The sequence below is a fragment of the Metopolophium dirhodum genome, chromosome 7 (genome assembly GCF_019925205.1).
Source record: "Metopolophium dirhodum isolate CAU chromosome 7, ASM1992520v1, whole genome shotgun sequence".
In the NCBI taxonomy this organism is placed as follows: Eukaryota; Metazoa; Arthropoda; class Insecta; order Hemiptera; family Aphididae; genus Metopolophium; species Metopolophium dirhodum.
The window spans coordinates 14,972,776-14,994,082 of record NC_083566.1 but is presented as its reverse complement, the minus strand read 5'-3'; the positions used below and the strand labels follow the sequence as shown (position 1 = coordinate 14,994,082).

Sequence of the window (21,307 nt, the reverse complement as noted above, 5' to 3'; positions counted from 1 at the left end):
TGACTAAGGATTTTTAATTTTTTTCATCTGCCTTTGAAACAATAACCTAGGAGCCTTCTATTAAATTTTCAAGCTTTTTTAATCAACAGATAAAATTTTATTGATATTTATAGAAAAAAAAATTGAAAACTGACAATGGCCGTAAACAGCTCAAAAAGAGTCAAAATATTTTGTAAATTGTATGGTGTATAGAAAATGCTAATATAAACATTCAGTCAAAATTTCATGTCCCTACAGTCATTTGTTTTAGAGTTACACCAAAAACCAAAATCGATTTTCTCGAAAACAGATTTTGCGTAAAAATTCCCGTTTTTCCTTAATTTTTCTTTTGTTTTTCACGTCGCTTGTGAAAACTACTGGGAAATTATTTCTTTTGACCCCCCAAAGTACCAACTAGATTCACTTTCCTATCAGAAAAGTTACTATTGAAGAAAATCCAAGCACTTTTACTGTCCTAAAAGGTGATGTCAGACACAAAAATAAAAAAAAAAAATTAAAAATAAAAAAAAAAATAAAAAATAAAATAAAAAAAAAAATAAAAAAAAAAACACACATCATTGTAGAATCAATACATTCATCGCTTCGCTCAGAATCTAAAAGAATGTTTTAATATTGTGGTATGTGTTATGTATATAAATATTATGAAAAAGCAAAGTGGACTTTAATTAAAATAAAATATTTTAAATGTGAATGTTTATTTTATTTCTCCGTAATATGTTAAATTTTAAATTATTCCACCATAAAGCTAAAAATGTTATCATTTTTAACTATAATTTGATATTATATTTCGAGATTATTGTAGTTCTATTATTGTAGGTTTATTTAAAAAAAAATGCGCAGTTGATAAAAATCCTTAGAATAAGCCCTGAATTATAATTTTTAAAATCAGGCTTTAATCCGACCATCAAAAATGTACTTTTATTAAAAAAAAAAAAATTAACGAAATCCGACTATCTACTTTACAGAGGGTAAGAGTTTTTCCCAGGGGCGCCATTTCAGTTTTAAAATTGGGTAATATGAATAATGGATTCATTTATTTACATTTTATTTCTAAAATATTTATATTCTTTCTTTAATATCTAAGTATATCTATAATGTATATCCCTTTATTTATAAAATATTTTTACTTATATTAATTATTTCAATTCAATTTAACTGATACATCGGGCATCGACGACAGCATGAAATTAAGGCAGTCAAATATGGTACGGCGAAAAATAGGGCCGCCAATGTATACCCTGCGATACCCCAAATGGCGCCCCTGATTTTTCCTGTAAGACATATTTTCGACTTTTCGTAATTAAAATGCACCTGTTCCGACGCCCTTATAATGACGAGGTACACTCCTGTGTCACAGATAAGTAGGTATACCACGGTTTATAAATGAGTTTTCTGGGCTAATCAAAATATTTTCCATTTGCCTGTTTGGGGCCATTTTTTCCAAATCGTGGACTGGGCCTTTTCGAGCCAGTCCGACACTGTTTGTGTGGGATCGAAGCAGCCATTCCGCTCTGCACATTGATGTTAAAATGTTAGCTGCCCCCCTCCCCTCACAAAAGTTTTAATGGATTTCCGCCTATGACAAACGGCAATTGCATACAGTGGTTCCGGGTTCTATGATCGACGAAGCCCATGGCCTGACGACCTGACCACTTTTTGTTGTATATCGTATATGCCCGTCGTGTTAATATGGCCACGGTGTTTATGTAGGTATATAGGTAGCCGTATTGTGTTAGGCCAGGCACACGCCACATACTATATAAAGTCGTGATGCGTGAAATACCTTAAGAGTAAAGGTGCGTAGGTGTCCTGGCTTTGCTATTCTTGGATGCGTAATATAAAATTATAATAACTGAAATACTGAATAATGGATGATAATATTGAGAATCTACAATATCTATAAATTCAGTGTTTTAATTTATCCATATTAATAGCCAACGAAGACAAAAACAGTGATCAATGATACTATTAATTGTATTTTTTCGACCTCCTGGCGTCAGGACGAGAGAACGGTTGCAGGACGCAGAACTGCCAGTAACTGCAAATGCAGGGCGAACGAACCATCGCGAAACTTGTTTGACGACGACATCAACCTCAGGAGATCTGCTAATGCGGCGGCGTGCCTGCAGCGACGGACGATGAGCGACAATGAGCGATGAGGGACAAAGGTATTCACATACACTGGCGATTCGCTATAGCGATGTTAAGTATTTTATCAAACCAAATATAAGTTGGTTTATACTTTATAGGTTTCCAGACCGTTTTTTAAAACTTTTAAGAATGTCAATTGAAATTGTTGACTTCTGCTTGGTAAGTAAAATTAAGAGTAGGATTACGAAAAAGACCAATTTAAAGAACCTATATCAGCAACAGAACGCACATATGTCACATTAATAAGGTAAGTGATAATTTATTCTTTATAGGCAGGTAGGTACATGTTTGTTTTTAATAATAAATAATTAAAATCATACCTTATATTAATTACCCTTTTAATTAAAAAAAAACTCATTTCATTTATCATTCACAATACATATATTAGTATATATGAATAATGAGTAAAAATATAAAATCACTGAAATACATTAAATAGACGAAATAAAAGTGAAACCAGAACTTATGGTTATGAAATAGTGGTATAAAAGAAGAATAATAATAAAAAAGAATTCTGGTTTATTATGACTATTATTAGTAACGTGGAATTACCGAATAAGTCATATGGAAATCGTCAAGTTTCACGTTGCACATCTAGTTTGATAATGTTGTTAGTTTATTAGTTTTATAATATTTTTAAATTATATTTAGGTACATTCATACGTATGTATAATTTGTATCACATATTAATATTTTTTTGTTAATAAATTATATAAATCAATTTAATAACAATAACATATTCATTGTAAGTAGGTATATTATTATCAGTTATCACATCGTTTTTACGTATCATTTTTGGAGGTGTACATTTTATAATTTATTTAAATTAAAGAAGATTAATGGGGAAGTCAGTGAATTGAATTTATATTAACTATTTGAATTCAAATTAGCAAGGCTGGGCAAGTTCATGATTTTTTTTAACTCAGTTAAGTTAAGTTAATATGTAGCAATAACAAAAAGTTAAAAGTTAATTTAACTATAGGTTAACTCAGTTAAGTTAAAAGTTAATACACACATTTTGTTAACGTTTTATTAAGTTAAAAAAAAGTTAATTTGTTTATACAACGCTAGCGTACTTAATTTTTTTCCAACCCAAAACTAAATTATAGGATATAGTGTTAATACTTCATACAGTAATTCCATATAAGTTAGATTCGAATGATATACATTTTTAACTTTAAACAATAAATATTTTAAACGATACATATTTTTTGACATGAAAACAATATAGACTGAAATAGTGAAATATTATAAAATTAAAAACAGAATAAATTAACTTAACTTACTTCTTAAAATGAAAAATTAACTCGTTAATTTCACGTTAATTAAGAAAGAAATTTAGTTAGTTAACAGTTAAGTTAATGAAAAGCCAAAGGTGACTAGTTAAGTTAAAAACTTAAAATAAAATTAACTTTTTAACTTAACTTTAACTTTTTAACTCGTTAATGCCAAGCCTTGGCAATAACGCAGTGTTAAAAATATTATGTGTGGTTACTGATGGCCGGTGGGTGGGTTAGCTAGCCGCTCTTTAGCGGCAAACGTGGGTTATAGATAAAAAATATATAAAAATACCACTATATTTGTCTATTTATAAATAATAATTGAATTAATTTGTTATTATAATATAATATTTATTATTATTAAAAATATAAATCGTTTTCCATCACATCACTACCTACGTTGTTGTTGTACTGTTACAGCAACTTGTTTCAGAGATGTTGAAACGTCAACATTTCTGGGATGTTTTTATGTAAACTTAAAATATTTGTAAAACTAAACCGTTAACGCGATGTTTTGGTAACGTCAAAGTGCGATGTTAGCATTGAATTTTATATCATACATCGCAACTATGTTCTGTAACCTAAAATGCACAGTGGGCGTAGGTACTTTAAATTTTCATCAAATATTTATTATCATTATCTATACATGATAACATTTTAATATTTTCAGTATTTAAATTGTTTATTCTATAAATGTCAATAAAATGTTATTCGTTGGGTCAAAAATCTTGAAAATGTAATACAAGGTTCTTATAAGTTGTTATAACAGCAGTCGATAAATATTAAATATCCGTATGCACTATTTTTTTTAAAAAGTATTTAAAGTTCAAATGTTGACAAAATGTCCCAAATGTTTAAATTATTTTGTAGTTAAAAACTAAAAAGTTATTAAGTGTTATAAAATAATACTAATTTCTAAGGTATAGTTTTGTAGAACGCACCTCTGTTAACACTATTTTAATCTAAATTTGTCAAACAATACTGTTTTGGTTATATAATATAGTATAACAATATTTCAAAAGTACTTTGGTAGTTACGTACGTTAGTAGTCTTATCGTTAATTTAATCACTTTATTCCAATAATAAAATGGGGAAGTAGGTAATAATTACTCTGCTATATAGTAGGACATAAGCGATGACTGTACATCGTGTCATCGTCATTCAGTAAATCACTGTAATGTAATGTTAAATTTGAATTCAATGATAAATCATTGCATACGAAAAACGATTCATAGCAAAAACGGTCTGTCAGTCTATATCACTATGTATGTTATAAGTTATAACTTATAAGTAATAGGTATGATATATATTATACCTATTTATTATATTTAAATTTCTATTACAGTAATTTATTTTCCAATTTATAATACGGTAGATTGATTTAATTTTTGCCAAAACATTACATTTATTATTTTAATTAAAATTAAAATTTCGAACTTCATAAAAAATGATTGTGGATTTACGCTCAACTTTTTTCTTAATACTTCTAATGACAATTTATGAGGAACCTTGTATTATTGTACATGTTCAGATTTTTCGACCGAGTCAATAATTCATTTTTAACATTTATTATAAAAATATCGACATTTTCAAATAACTCTAAGCAACTTAAAAAGAATGAAAATGTTGTATAGAAAATGAATTATAAGAAAATCGATTTTGTCGAAAATCAGTTTTGCATAAAAATCCTGTTGTTTGCTAGTTATTTTTATGTTTTTCCCCATTATTTTAATAGTTATTAAGAATTTTTAATTTTGACCTTCCAAAAGTACCATATAGATTCACTTTCCTGCCAGAAAAGACATCGAAGTTTAAAATCAAAGCATTTTTTATACTGTAAATCAGGTATGTACAAATAAAAACAGCACATTATTATAAAAACGATACATTTATTGCTCTACCCAGCATCTAATAGATTATAGAATAACATATTTAATTAGAGGACTTTGCTCCTCGACTGACCAGTTTTATTATACAACTGTTAGCGTTCTATAAAACCTGTAGATTATAGTTTATTTTTTTTTTGTTATCGTATTTTTACGTTATGATTTCATTAATTATCTTCTAATTTGTAGGAGAATATTATCAGAAAATAAACAACCATTTTTTAATTATAATTTGATAATGATGCAATTAAGAACATAATGTTTTACATTACTGCAAATACGAACATTGTAGTGTTGTGTAAAAGTGTATTCTTACGTAAAATTTATTAATTTTTTTATTTTATTAAATTATGTTACGGAGTTTCAAGTATTATAGCGGGTTTACGGTAGCCCGAAAAAAACACGTAAGGAAAAATATATCCTCTGAATATGTCTATTGAATGCATCATATTGAAATATTACATATTATATTCAATATTTTTCTAAAACATTGTGTTTAAAACGTTTTACTAGACCGGGAAAGTGATAGCCATACGAAGAGAAGATCAATCCGTATGGGAAAGAAGAGCCCCGTTCGCGCCAGCCAATGTGGCCGAATTAACCAAGAACGGCGTCAAAGTAATCGTCCAACCGGCAAATAGAAGAGCTTATCCCGTTCAAGTATAAATTATATAATGTTTTAATATAAAATATAAATGAAACGGAAAATTTGCTATTTCACGACGCATGTTGTTTATATAATTATGTTATGAATTATGTGATTATGCGAACGATCCGTGATATTGTACATTTAACCGTCCGAGAAAAAAAACATTTACATCAGCTTGTGTTAATGAAATTTACGAAAACGCATAATATTCGAGGTTTGGATTACTTATGTACATAATCGATTGTTTAAATTTCACAATTTAAACCCTTCATTAACCTTACAAATGATAATATGATAACTCGTCATATATAATAATATAGATACACTGTACTTTCCTAATAATAATAACGTGACTTCGGTAACTGTGTATAACCAGAATGTTATTGTGTACGGTCTGAAAGTTGTCGACTTTTGCTTTTTATGTACAAGCGTATCTTAATACACGTTAAAGGCGACGACCGGCCTTGACCTCAATATTATTATACTAAAAACACAGAACCTGGTTCTAATTTACTAATAAAAGATTGCCCCATACACAAATAGGCATATGTAAACGCCGGAGCAGTGATACAAGAAGACATATCCGAGGCGTCGGTGGTATTCGGCGTGAAACAAGTCCCTATTGATTTGTTGCTACCGAACAAAACCTACTGCATGTTCTCGCACACAATCAAAGCACAAGACGCCAATATGGCCCTGCTGGACGCCATTTTAGAAAAAGTACATCCTTAATATTTTAAAACTCGTATACTTGTATACCTACTTCTATAACGTCCATAACAAACTTTGTATAACGACACACGTGTTTTGTGTTTGTGCGCTTCAAAGAACATACGGCTAATAGATTATGAAAAGCTGATGGATTCTTCCGGGAATAGAGTAGTGGCTTTTGGGAAATATGCCGGGATTGCAGGTATCATAAATATTTTACACGGTTTGGGATTGCGATTGCTGGCTCTTGGACACCATACACCACTAATGGTAAGTTGTGCAATCTGGTGGCCGTTCAAAAAGTATTCATGGATCATAAATCTGTATTGAATTCATAGCACATCGGCCCTGCCCACAATTACAGGAATTCAATGATGGCCAGACAAGCACTAAGGGACGCCGGGTACGAGATAGCGTTGGGCATGATGCCTAAATCGATTGGCCCGGTTACGTTTGTCTTTACGGGGTACACTATAAGGGTTTTTATTACTAAAAAAAATTAATATTAGAAAAACTGTTATTATTTTTAACACACCTAACTTCGTAGGTCGGGAAACGTGTCGCAAGGAGCACAAGAAATATTCCAAGAGCTACCACACGAGTACGTTCCGCCGTCTATGCTCCAAAAAGTTGCAGAGCATGGAGGTATAGTACAGTACAAAATAAGAAGAAATATACACAAAAAAAATTAAACATATTATATTATACATGTATTATCATACAATTAAAATTATATACGAATAATGAATAATTGTTGTTAATATCTTAGGCAGCACAAAGTTTTACGCGTGCGTGGTCACGCGTAAAGATTATTTGGAAAGAATTGATGGCGGAGGGTATGACCAAGAAGAATATGAACAATATCCCTCCAAATACAGATCGACGTTCAACAAAAAGGTTTGATTTGTCGCAATGCTCTAAGCTTAAAATCTAAAAACATATTTATTTACTGGTTGCGTATGATGTATACAAGCCCGGATTAAGGGGGGGCAAGGGGGGACGGTCCCGGGGTCCATTGATTTTGAGGGCCCATAATTATCCCCAATATATATTTTTTTAACCAGTCCAATATTTAAAAAAAAAAATCTATGTAAGTAGGTAGATATGTAGGTAAATTATTATTAATAATTATAAAATAAAATTGTTCTCAATTTTATTTCACGAAAATTTACAATAAATAATGAACTATGTTTGCCAACAATTTCGTTTTTTTTTTTTTTTTGAGCATATTAGATTACCTATTTAATTATTAAGTATATAAAAAGGTAGTTATAAGAAAATAATATTTAGCTCTTGTAAATTTGGTATTTCAGTTAAAAGTATTAATGCATATTATACTAAAATCTAGAGGACCATAGTTAATAACCTAAAAAGTTAGTGAACCAAAATTGATCATTTTACTGTCAAAATGTTCAGATAAAAAGCTTTACCCGAATCAAGCAAAAAATATGGTGGTTACCATTTGAAAAAATAAAGTCGATTTTATTATTGGTACAACTGCGTGTTTAAAAATTTTGAGAATATTATAAAAAAATTGCCTGTTAAAAATAGAGAAACAAGTCTTTTTTTGATTTAACGAAATTCCATATTATCGAGTCATATATAATTGTTAAGAAAAAGCCGCGTACAATAACATAAGATACTTCCTGTATATTTTTTGTATAGTAAAACGCTTGTTAAGTCAGGGATTGGCATGTAAACTTTCTAGATTTTTAATTTTTAGAAATTTATTAACTGATATTACACCCAAGCAGTATAACAATTTGAATCCAGAAAAATGTCGGTGTGAACAGCCCCACAAAAAATCATTTTCATTTTATGAGATAGATCTCTGAACCGGAGAGCAGATTTCGTTGTTTGGGATCTTGTTAGATTCACATTGGTTAGGAAAAGTGCAGTAAAGGTTTTCAGCACTTTATCTTTAATAGTTAATTCACAACAGATCAATAAAAAAAATTAAAACAAATTTTATTGGGCATTTTTGATGTTTTTCAGCTTTACAACTTTGTAGTGAATTAACGATTGGAGATAAAGTTCTAAAAATCTTCACTGCACTTATCCAAGCCAATGTGAATCTAACAAGACCCTAAACAACGAAATTCGTTCTCCAGTTACGGAAATCTACCTCGCTAAATGAAACTCTATTAAAAAATAAGTCTTTTTTTATCTGTGAAAAATTAAATAATTTTAAAAAAAAAATTTTAATTCCAAATTTAGTATCTACTTGATAATCCCTTTTTAATGAGTTATCAACCAACTTTTTAGCTATTATAGTTTAAGAAAAAAGTTAAAAAAAATAGAAATTTTGGGACTGTTCACGCCGACGTTTTTATGGATTCAAGTGGTATAACCACTTGAGTGTGATATTAAATCTCTCTCATTAATATTTTATATTAAAGCTAACTAAATTACCCACCTACTCATCATTACTGAGTTACATTTTTATTATTTTCCTATTTAACACAAATTCTTGAAGTTTTCAAAATTCAGACTTTTTCATTTCAATTACCATATTTACTTGATTAAAAATCAAGAAAGTAAAAATTATGCAATAAATAATAATATAAAGTCGTTAATATGTAATGATACAATAATTTTGAAGTTAAAGTTGAAAGGGGGCCCACTAAGTGTATGGTGTCCCGGGGCCCAATTGATCCTTAATCCAGGCTTGAATGTATAATATGATTAATATTTATTTATTTTTGAAATGATTTATTATTTTTAACTCTATAACATTTAGGTAATATTTACGTTTTACTTACTCCGTATAATAAGCAGTAGCTTTTGGTGGAGGTAGGCAGTATATTGCAAAAATTAATTAAACATTTTACACAAGTTTTTAAGTTCAAAAATATTAATAATAACAATTTATAACAATAATTGTAATGATAATATAATAACAACAATAGTTATAAAAATAACAATAATAAGACATGATAATATTATATACATTACACCTACACTATCCATTCAACGCAGATCGCTCCGTATGCTTCAGTCATCATCAACGGCATATACTGGGCTCCAGATTGCTCCAAGCTGTTGACGGTGCCGGATGCAAAGTCGCTGCTGACTCCTTCTCAGCTCCCGTGGATACCGATATCCGAAGGCGCACCTGGACTTCCACACAGGCTACTGGGCATCTGTGATATATCTGCAGACCCAGGCGGTTCTATCGAGTTCATGAACGAGTGCACGACTATTGACAATCCGTTTTGCCTATACGACGCACATTTACACAAAGACACCAAAAGGTATGTGACGTGCATGTAGAAAACTGACAAGTCAGGAATGCGATAAATTGTAATTAATTGTACGCACGTCCGGTATATCTAACAGTTTCAGAGGATCTGGAGTATTGGTGTGCTCGATAGATAATATGCCGACACAGCTGCCAATGGAATCCACAGACTTATTTGGAAACTTAGTACTTCCGTACGCCATGAATATACTTCAATCGGACGCCACTAAGCCACTGGAAGATCATGATTTTTCGCCAGCAGTTCTAGGAGTGCGTCCGTCACACTCATAACAGTATATTATTTATTATATTATATTGATAAATATTCGTCGTCCGTAGGCTATCATTGCCAGCAATGGATCGCTAACCGAACGGTTTGAATACATCAAAGAGTTGCGGCTAGCCAATAAATTCGCTTCCTCCAACATTGATCACACCGGCAAAAGAGTATTGGTGCTTGGCTCAGGCCATGTGTGTGGACCGTTAATCGAATATCTCTTAAAAGATGAATCGTTAATAATTGTACTCGGTAACACTTTATTAATGATAATCATCAGTTTTTATTAATGATTAGTCATTACTATAATAGGACGTCGTTCTACACTCGTATTTAATGTGTTTATTTGTACAGGTTCAATGGACATGAGTGGATCCAACAGCTTGGCAAACAAGTTCAACAGAGTTCAGCCAACTCAATTAAATATTTTGGAGGATTTGAGTTACTTAAAAGAGCTTGTGGGACAATCAGATTTGGTTGTGTCACTCCTTCCTAGTCAATTCCACCACTTGGTGGCTGAACAGTGCATAGAATTGAAAAAGAACATGGTGACGGCTTCATACTGTTCGGATAAAATGTCGCAGCTGCACGACAGGTACCACCAGATAACGTGGGGCCGAACTATTTATTTTAAATTTCTATCCGCATATATAGAGCCGTCGAAGCCGGTATAACCATTGTCAACGAAGTTGGCTTGGACCCGGGCATCGACCATCTATTGGCCATGGAATGCATCGATCAGATACATGAAGAGGGTGGTAAAATCGACTCGTTCGTATCGTATTGTGGGGGATTGCCAGCTCCCGAATACTCCAACAATCCACTGAGATATAAGTTCTCATGGTTTCCTCGTGGGGCGCTTGTGAACACCGTAGCCGAAGCCAAATACCTACGAGATCACGAGGCAAGTATACAAAATATTTTTAGCGTATCGCTTCATTATTTTACACTTTTTTTTCCATAATTAAACCGAATGTTTTAGATAGTCGATATCCCTGCCGGCGGTGCTCTAATGAATAGCACGACGGACCTGGATTTCTTACCAGGGTTTTCGTTTGAAGGCTTCCCGAACCGGGACAGCACCCGATACGCCAAACTTTACGGCATAGCAGCTGAAGTACAGACCATGCTCAGGGGTACGATACGATATAAAGGTATGATCTACTTCTGAAATATATAATATATTTATATTATCCAACAATTGTATACGACCAATATTTTCTGACGTAAATTATATAAATATCACAAATAGGTTTTTCTGAGATGATGATGATACTACAAAAACTACGCCTTATCGAGTCTAAAGACCACGCTGCTCTCCACCCAAATGGACCTGACATCACGTGGGTAAGCGGATATAGCTAATAATAATATTATGATAGCGTGGTTGTAAACTTATAACTTAAAATTAAAATTATACTGAAACCAATAACCGGTATTAGCTAGATACCTATAGTATCGACATAATATGTTGGCACTATCAGTTTTTCTGATACCGGACAATTTTATGAATTATAATGGTATTAAAATCCAAACAAAAACTACGCCGTGTATATAAATTAATTTGGTTTTAATATTTTTTGTGAATAAAAAACAATATAGTTATACTATTTATTTTGCATTTTTTCTACTTATTAAGAAAATATAATAGTCTATATTATAGTTTTATCTGTTTTGTATCGACGAAATACCTATATTATATACATTGGTTTATCGGATATTGGAAAAAAGTAATGTCAACCCAGCTCCTGCAGTTACATAATATTATAATTATACGCCTCGATTATCGGCTTACTGTATTGTATTTGTATAGTAAGTTTATTTGATATTATAAATACGTTCGTTTTGGAACAGTGTCAGTTGATTTGTACGCTACTGGAGATCAATGACATCGATATGTTCTACGAGAATATGTTGTCGAAAGTAGCAGATAAGATCGGACCATCAGTCCTGGATAAAGTCATGGATCTAGGACTGTTAACTGAGGAACCAGTATTAAAACTCGGCTCGCCATTGGACACGTTTTCACAATTTATCGCTTCAAAATTGTCTTTAAGTGCGTATATGTTAATATTGTTTTAGCCTATATAGCTATAGTATTAGGTATATATTTATATTGCACATACCTATAATATTATCATTATATAGGTAGTCAATATGTGAACTGCAGAACATAATTTCAATTTAAAAAAGTGTTAGCTTAATATATTTATTCATATTGTTCTTCAATAGAAATGCAAATTATTAATACACTTTTGCGTCCCTTCGTAACAATTTTTCTAACTCAAGTATTGCTACATTGCATAATGGACGGGTGTAGTTATTGTTATATTATATAGCGCACCGGAAACGTGCAATAATTTTTTTTTCACGCAGATAAGAACGAAAGGGACCTGGTGGTGTTGTACCACGACATCGGAGTATTGTGGCCTGGCAATCGGTATGAAAAGAAATTAGTAACGCTTGTGTCTTACGGTGAAACCAACGGATACACAGCAATGGCGAAGACAGTCGGGGTACCGACAGCAATAGCAGCTACTATGGTCCTCCAAGGTAAATAATAATCAAAGTTATCAGTTGTACACTTGTACCTATACCTACTCAGTGGCAGTGATGATCTTAGATCAATCATATTATAGTTGGTGGCTGGTACTAACCTTAGTCCTTAAGGCTTAAACGAGACAAGACGAGTGACCTACCTAGTTTGTCCAAGTCCTTCGACAATAACTTGTTTTACTTAGATTTTTATTTTTTTTATTCATGGTTTTTGAAAATTAGGTAATTGATCTCAAAAAAAAATTGTACTGTATTTGTTTTATGGGACCGTCGAAATCTGTTGACTAAGTTTCTATAAACAAGTTTAAAATTTTAAATATAATAAGCTGTTTAATGTCCGTTATGTGTTCAGAATTTAAATTTAGTTATGATCTACAAACTAATGTATTACAATAAACTTCTTTATTCAGTGACTGCTAGCAAACAGTAATTTAAGACTTAAGTATATTTTTTTATACTAAATGAATATATAGAATATAGATCCATAATATAAAATATATCTCAATAAGACGAGTTAGGTATTTTTTTTTGGCATGAAAAAAAAATGAAAACAAATGTGGCCATCCATTACAGGCTATAATACAGGCCATACAGGCTACAGCCAATAACACGTACATATATTTTAGAAATCAAATTAAAAATATGAATTGAGACGTAGACGATGAGATGGCGCAAGGACACTGCAGTATATAATATAAATAGATTCATTGGAATACGAATGCCTATATAGTGTATATTAATATTATACCTATAGTAATTTATTATTTTATTCCACTATACTACTTTAGCACCGCAGCCTATATCACAATAATTATTTAGATAGTTCGAATTCGCAAATGCCCTATACATTGGGTATTCGCTGGACACTGATTATAAATGTTTTAGATGATATACACTAATCTTTCAAAATTGTCATTACAGGAGAAATACAAGCAAAGGGCATGGTGTTGCCATTCACCCCGGATATTTACAGGCCCATGTTGACAAGATTAAGGCTTGAGGGGATATCTGCGCAAACCACGAACGTCCGCTCGTGATTTTATTGTATTTTTCATCTGAAATAAAATTGTTTTATTGTATTTGTTCAAAACCGTCATTGTGATATAATATTAATTGTTATTTCGTATAACGTATTTTGTTTTTATATATACTGTTTTTGCTTTAGTTATGGTTATAGTGGGCTGTATTGGTAACTTTAATAGATTTTGACAACGGTATTTTAATTTTGACGTAAACGGTGGACTACTGTTTCAAATAATTCAAATAAATACAATTAAGGGTAAAAAAAGGATACACGGGGACTGTCCAGTCTAGGGGATTCGTCGGGATTGTCGAATTTAATAAACAACACAAAATATAACTTAGAATAATGATTCAAGACAAATAAGACGTATACGTTGTGGCTTCGATGGTGACTGGAGACGGTGACGGATTTACGGTAGGAAAAAAAACTCACAACAAAACACGGCGGATAAAAACTGTCCAAAACAAAAAGCGCGTCGTGTGGCGAGCTGTTGTCAACGAACTGGTCCGCGGGGATCGACCGTGGTGGGACATGCGGGACGTTTGGTTATCACAGTTTTCTGTTTTGTTTACGTAACAACCAAGTAGGTACCAACACATACAATTTAATATAATCAACATTAATTATATTATGATCATTAATCAACCATGTATATGACTAATCTCATATCGTGCAGTGGTGTAATTCCTGGAGAAGCAAAAATGTGGCACCTCACTCTTTTTAAAGTAAAAAAAAAATACGTAGTTAATATTATTTTAATTACGGAGTGTAATTGGTTTATAGTTTCAGTTTAAAATTCAAAACAATTATCTAGTCCTCATAGACAGATTTTGAAAGAAAAAATGATATATTTTAAATAACATGGATGAGTATTTGAGGGATTCGCATCTATATCTAAGCAAGACAAAGTTTTTGCCTCTTCAAAAGTTAAATTCTAATAAAATTATAGAACCACTATACTGATTTCGTGTCACGATTTGAACGAGTTATTGATATTATATTAATGCATAGGCACGTACCTATATCACGAGTGTATAATAGTGTATCCATTATCCTTATATACATTAAATTATATTATATGTTTACGATTTACCTAATATCCATAGTACCTAACTTTATTATAATGAATAAATTATCATAGGTACCAATAAAAACCATTCCTGTGAAACAAACAAAATTTATTCAATTTTACGTTATTATCGAATATAATGTTAGATACCTACGCGACAAAATTACTTCCTGGGAAAATAAATCTAGTTGGTGCGTTCAGGAGCCGCATAGGCGCAACTAGGGGGGTGCTTGGGGGTGCTTCAGCACCCCCAGCCTTTAATTTAGCACCCCCAGATCAAAAACACCAAAATTGGAAAAATCGTATGAAAAAAAGTTGGATATGTTGTAAAACAACATAACGTTTTTTTTATTTGACGTTTTTAACGGAAACACAAATTGTTTATGATGATTATAATTATAATTGGTTATATGAAAATAAATATTAGGTAGGTATGTAATCGACACACGGACACGGCAATAGATATTATATACTAGACAGTATCTATAGCCGTGAATCGAAAATCGTTTCAGTCATAGATTAGATAACAAATTATTCAGTCAGCCGTCTGTAATTTTGATATCATTTAAAAATATAAAGGTTTTAGATAACAGATAAGTGATAAGACGATAAACCCAGTAGTTTATTTATAGAATATTGTCACTTAGTAGTTTATTCAATCAGCCGCCAAATGTTATTGTTCGATTGATACACACAAACGCCATATTTTGTTTATCAAACTCATATTATAGTGTATACGCATTTCTATGATTTTAATAAATATTTCGTTCCCTTATGTTAATGTGAACTGTGAAGTGTGTTAAGTATTATAAATTTTAAAATGTTTAATATTTTTAATATGAATAAAAAGAAACCCCAAAAAAATAATCACTCTACAGAAGATGAAAATATTGATGACCCGGGAACCTCTTGTCAAAGTTCATCTTGTGAATTAATTATTACAGCAGCGCTTCCAGGTACCTATAATATAGTAAAATAATTGAGGCGCTCTGCACAATAAAGGCCTATTTCATAAAAACATTAGAGGGAATACATTTTTATTTTTATTGAAAAAAATGTTAAAATTCATTTTAATAATATATTATTTAATTTAAGGTTGTTATGAATATCAATTTGAATTTGTTGAAATCAGAAATGCTTATTTTAAAGAACTGCTTACCTTCCAATTATAATCATGATATTCTTAAAGATATTTGCAAGGAGCCCACATTTCCAAACGTGTATAAAATGTTACAAGTGGCTCTTACAATTCCGGTGAGTTCTGCTACGTGTGAGAGAAGCTTTTCGTCAATGCGTCGTCTAAAAAACTGGCTAAGGGCAAGTATGGAGCAACAGCGTTTTACAGATTTAGCAATATTAAATATTGAAAGAGATATTGTTAATAAAATTACTTCTTCAGAAATATTGGAAAAGTATTCCACTAGTAATAGAAAAATAATATTAGTATGAAATAATATTTTATGTAAACATATTATTATGTTGAATTATAGATTTAATTATAAAATATGCCCCATTGTATAGTTATTTTGACATCAGTTACTAATATTTTTTTACCTGTTTGTACTTGGTTATTATTTGAATTACCTAATAATATAGGTAACATATACCTAATGTATATTACTGTGTAGACTGTACTACTGTAGATACTTAAATATTAGTGTGGTTATGTGTTTACAGTGCATTTAAGATTGGTTATAGTAATAATAAAATTTAAGTATGGTACTTGGGGGTGTGGGGGCGTAGCCCCCACGGGTCTGTTTCATCTGCATAATTTTAGCACCCCCAGTGTTTGGCTTCTAGTTGCGCCTATGTCAGGAGGTCAATTTTAAAATTCTCAATAGTTTTCAAAAGCGCCGGGAAAAACAGCATACAATTATGGAAAACGGAAATTTTTACGTAAAATCGGTTTTCCACAAAATCGATTTTGGTTTTTGGTGTAGGTAACTCTAAAACAAGTGAATATATCGTATATATATATGGTTGTTTATATTTGCATTTCCTATACGAACATTTTCAGTTTCCGATTTTATTAGTTGTTTTTTCTATAAATGTCAATTCAATTTTATATATAAAAAAGCGTGAACAAGGCTCCTGATATATTGTTACAATATCAGTTGAAAAATATTAAAAATACATAAGCACACATTTTTTTATAAGCATTTATGTTCAAACTTTGACAATATTTATCAAATTTAAAATTTAAAAATTATTTTGTAGTAAAAATGTATAAAATGTTTAATTTTTATAGCTAAGGATTGAACATTTAAAACAAGAATCCACGTAAATAGGTTATATATAAATTACTTTATTCACAATAATATCATCAACTATACTTAGTAATAGCATAGGCTGACTGACCGTTTTCGCTTAGAATCGTTTTTCGTATACAATCTGATATTATATCATTGAATTCAAATTTAACACCATCCATTACAGTGACCCACTTGTAACCTACTGTACAGCTGTAAATCAAAATTTCTGAAAAAAATAGTGCAATCCAAATCCAGGCTCATATTTAATAAATTATTTTTTTACTGTCCATATATGTAGATATATATATTGAATACAGATTATACTATAATATGTATTTAACAGTAAGAATAATGAAAAAATCCCGAAAAAAATATATGGTCATTCAACTGAAATAATGTATTTCCTTATAAGTTGTACGCACAATAATTTTTTTTACCCGATTCTTTTTAAGATTACTGGGAATTTTTAACTTTGACCTCCCGAATGCACAACCATCTTCATGTTTCCATCAGAAAAGATGCTGATGTTGGAAATTGGAGATTTTTTACTACCACAAATGTTGATTTCAGAAAAAAAACACACATTATTGCGAATACAATATATCCATTCACTACGCTCAAAATCTAAAAATAAGTTGTATCATTTATTTTTATTGTAATAGTTTGAATTATAAATTATTTTGTGTATAATAAAATAAGTACAACACAATTATTTACATCTAAGGTGTGAAATTAACATAAAATATTGCAATAAATAAATGTTTTATGTAAATAACACAATCAATTGTATATTCATGTTTGCTTTGTGAATATCTTATAGATTTAATATGAGACTTAAACATGATAAACTTAGTAATGTATAATAAACAATACTAACTGACAAAACAAAATTGTTCACTATATCAGACAAAGCACAACAAAAACAAAAATAGTTGTGAAAACATAAATGATTTAAGCACTATTGTGTATGAATATTTTAAGACATCAAAAAAAATGTACACTAACACTCAACGATTAACTATAATGTAGTTACAATTAGTAATACAGTAATAAATATTAAATAATTTGTATACTACACATATTAAGTACCTTTTGCATGATAAGAACCATTTTGTAAGATACAATAAAGTAAATAATAATAGAAGAGTTCAACCATTATGAACACGTCTTATCACATTGTATAGTAAACCTACATACCATGTATCAACGTTATATTCATTATAGTAGGAAATATTTTTATATTAGATTTACAACAAATTTTCTTGATTTAGACATATTAATTTGTGATTTATGAATATTGTTAAATGCTTATGTAAAAAACTATTATTGCCCTCCAACATTCATAAATAATTTTCACTGGAAATCATATAAATTAAGTATTTTTCACAAATATTAGTTTAAATGTTTTTTTATAACAAATAATTTGGTAAATTAAAATATTATTATTATTTTTTTTTAATAAAAGTGCACAGTTTTTAGTACCAATTTAAAATTTAACAACTGTTGTTGGACTTAAATTCAACAGTTAAAAACAAAAAATAATACAACATTTTTTTTTTTAAATATAGTTTTAATTAAAAATGAAATTTAAGTATAATTTAAAAAAAATACATAATAAATTTAGGTACCTATAAAAAATAAGAAAAAATTATACATGTAATTCAGTTGGACAAAAATGATTTTCTATGAAAAAAAATTAATACATACATACAAATAAATTGTTAGTTGTATACAGCAGATGATGTTTAGGAGACGAAAGATGGGGTTTTCGAGAAAATTTATCAAATAATTGATACATGGAATATAAAAAAAAAAAACACATTAGTATATTATTGTGTTTTTTTTAAAATCTATCTCACGGATCACGTAGATTTTACTTTCTTGAATACACTATCCCAAAACGATTTCCATGTGTCTTGCACATTTTTAGCATATTGCTGTACAGTTGGATTTGCTTTAACCCATTTGTATGATTTAATAGATGCTTCAATACTGGTATGGACTGCCTGATCAAAAGAATTCCCAGCTTGTAGCAGATAATAGTTGACTTTAGAAGCTACTTTTGGGTCTAGATTTGATGTAGCTGATCCCCAAACAGGCAAAAGTTTAGCTTTGACATTACCATATGCTTTCTTGTCATAGTATGACAAGGCATACAAAGATAAACCAATCAAAACCGCAAACAAAAGTGTGTACGAAATGAGCATGCCGAAAAATCCAAACACTAAATAAATAAAATTATACTTAGTACATGAAGATATATTAAATTATGTAATAAAAAAATACCTTTAGATACAAAACCAGCTGGTTTCTTTTTGGGTTTGGTTTTATTTTTTGACTTATCATTTTGTACACCATTCGGCGAAGCTTTGCTATTTTTCTTATCCTTCTTTTTATTTTGTTTGTCATCTAAATAAAAGGAAAGTTTTCAAACCTGCACGTGTGTAAAACTTACTAGACTACCAGAGTATAATATTGAAAACCATTACCTTGCTTTTTGGAATCGCCCTTCAAATACTGTATAGCGTTGGCAGCTGCTGACTGACATTGTGCATTGTTTTGTGATGGTCCAACTGCTTCGACCAGTTCTGGTTTCAACGGATTGTTGCTCAAGTTCAAGTGTTTCAACTGTTTGAGTTTACTTAAACCCTTGGGTAGATCTTTGATTTTGTTGTTGGCTAACGACAGGAAAGCAAGTTTTTGCAATGAACCAATATCACCAGCCACACTCTTAATCTGATTGCCGGATAGATCAAGCTTTACCAGACTGGGCAATAATGAAAAAACATTCTGCAAACATTCAATTCCAAAGGTATATAATATTATAGATATGTGAATTATGACATATAAATAAAACCATTACTGACAAAGTATTATCAATGGCAACGAGCACTTACATCTGTCGAAGTGATTTTGTTGTTGGACAGGTCCAGATGAGAGACTTTCAGCGGAGCCTAGAAAAAGATTACACAACGATTAGGACGTACATGGGTTTGCCTTGTTGGCCAAAAGTTCGTTTGTAGGTTAATGTGAGACGGCGGTGTTGGCATATTGTCGAGATGCTCAATACACATCTAGCCGGACGAACCCGTTTGCAAAGCCAACACTTACGATTTCCTTGGCGGGTATCTCCGTCAGGTTGAGACCGCTCAAGTTCAGCTTGTTGTTTTTCACCCTGTCCTTAATGTTGACCACGGTCATTTTTTTTCGTTGTGGGTAGGTGGTTGTAGACTCGCGTGCGATACGTGTAGATACGTCTGTTTACGTGCCTGAGCTGTAGTATTATTTGACTATGACTGTGGCCGGTGCAAAACGCACGGTTACCGTTATTGCAGTCGTGTAACGTTGAACAAGCACAAAACCGTCGTGAAGCCGCAGCGCGTGTGGGTCACGGGTTCGTCGGACGCAGCGGTGAGCCGTAAAGTGGAGAGAAAAAAAATCAAATTGTAAACACACTGGATTTCCGATACACGTATATCAGTGTTGGTTTGACACGTGTCAAGAGTGCCAACATTGCGCGTTCCCACCGGTGTCCGCCGGGTTGGTGTCGTTGGTTCGAAAGTGGTGATGCCTTGAAGGGTTGTGGTGGGGGGAAGGCGGTGTACCACGTCGGCGGAGAACGGACGTTATTACTTATTTAATTTTCCTGCCGGCCGACAGTATCGGCGCGTGTACAATCTTTTTTCTACCGTCGTCGACAATCTGATTATCGAATCGCCGCCACGTTCTTAAATTTCTATCCCAAACATAGGTACAAAAAATAAACCTAAACAATCAATATAATATGTATACTATTTCACCTTAAAACAGAATAAAAAATTAAAAATTATAACTGATCATGAGATTTTCTTTAACATTTATAACACCATAATAACAGCAAACCTTAGTGCCACGTTTCTCGATCTTGAGTCCCTGTTGACTGGATAGTACGTTGAATATAATTATATGTCTATTGTAGTATAAAATATTATTATATAAATTATTACATTATAATTTAAGTACACTACAGTGGTGGATTGGTTAAACATTTTGGCTCGAGAAATTACCATGTGACTGGCTCACCGAAAGTATTAATAATAATTTTCCATAAACATTTTTTTTTTTTTTGGAATTTTCTTATTTAAAATTAAATTAAATATAATAAAGGAACGTTAAACATGTGCGTACATAACTTTTTTTTATGATCACCCAAATTGTCAACTATAGATTCA

General features: G+C 31.2%; 2 protein-coding genes across 2 annotated transcripts; one reads left to right on the top strand and one right to left on the bottom strand.

Moving 5' to 3' along the window:
- Positions 1-5,550: 5,550 nt before the first annotated feature.
- On the top strand, positions 5,551-13,830 carry LOC132949360 (alpha-aminoadipic semialdehyde synthase, mitochondrial-like). Its single transcript, XM_061020220.1, has 17 exons — positions 5,551-5,721; positions 5,831-5,977; positions 6,510-6,686; positions 6,795-6,947; positions 7,016-7,143; positions 7,225-7,322; positions 7,447-7,574; positions 9,657-9,931; positions 10,017-10,188; positions 10,258-10,447; positions 10,550-10,790; positions 10,850-11,099; positions 11,178-11,349; positions 11,448-11,542; positions 12,050-12,251; positions 12,572-12,748; positions 13,673-13,830. The coding sequence occupies exons 1-17, from the start codon at positions 5,668-5,670 to the stop codon at positions 13,786-13,788; spliced, it is 2,775 nt and encodes a 924-aa protein (XP_060876203.1). The 5' UTR covers positions 5,551-5,667; the 3' UTR covers positions 13,789-13,830.
- Positions 13,831-17,719: 3,889 nt separating this feature from the next.
- On the bottom strand, positions 17,720-20,583 carry LOC132949209 (leucine-rich repeat-containing protein 59-like). The gene is made up of 5 exons (XM_061019973.1): positions 20,208-20,583; positions 19,994-20,050; positions 19,586-19,886; positions 19,383-19,505; positions 17,720-19,320 (listed from the first exon to the last, which is right to left on the bottom strand). The coding sequence occupies exons 1-5, from the start codon at positions 20,295-20,297 to the stop codon at positions 18,959-18,961; spliced, it is 933 nt and encodes a 310-aa protein (XP_060875956.1). The 5' UTR covers positions 20,298-20,583; the 3' UTR covers positions 17,720-18,958.
- Between the last annotated feature and the right edge of the window lie 724 nt (positions 20,584-21,307).

Bases quoted from the DNA above. Each gene is read 5' to 3' on its own strand.
- LOC132949360 (XM_061020220.1), top strand. From the start codon at position 5,668: ATGTTACGGAGTTTCAAGTATTATAGCGGGTTTACGGTAGCCCGAAAA. The intron at 6,948-7,015 runs GTAAGTTGTGCA...TTGAATTCATAG, and splicing joins GACACCATACACCACTAATG to CACATCGGCCCTGCCCACAA. The intron at 10,448-10,549 runs GTAACACTTTAT...TTATTTGTACAG, and splicing joins ATCGTTAATAATTGTACTCG to GTTCAATGGACATGAGTGGA.
- LOC132949209 (XM_061019973.1), bottom strand. From the start codon at position 20,297: ATGACCGTGGTCAACATTAAGGACAGGGTGAAAAACAACAAGCTGAAC. The intron at 19,506-19,585 runs GTAATGGTTTTC...CCTTTTATTTAG, and splicing joins GGGCGATTCCAAAAAGCAAG to ATGACAAACAAAATAAAAAG. The intron at 19,321-19,382 runs GTATTTTTTTAT...TTATTTATTTAG, and splicing joins AGCTGGTTTTGTATCTAAAG to TGTTTGGATTTTTCGGCATG.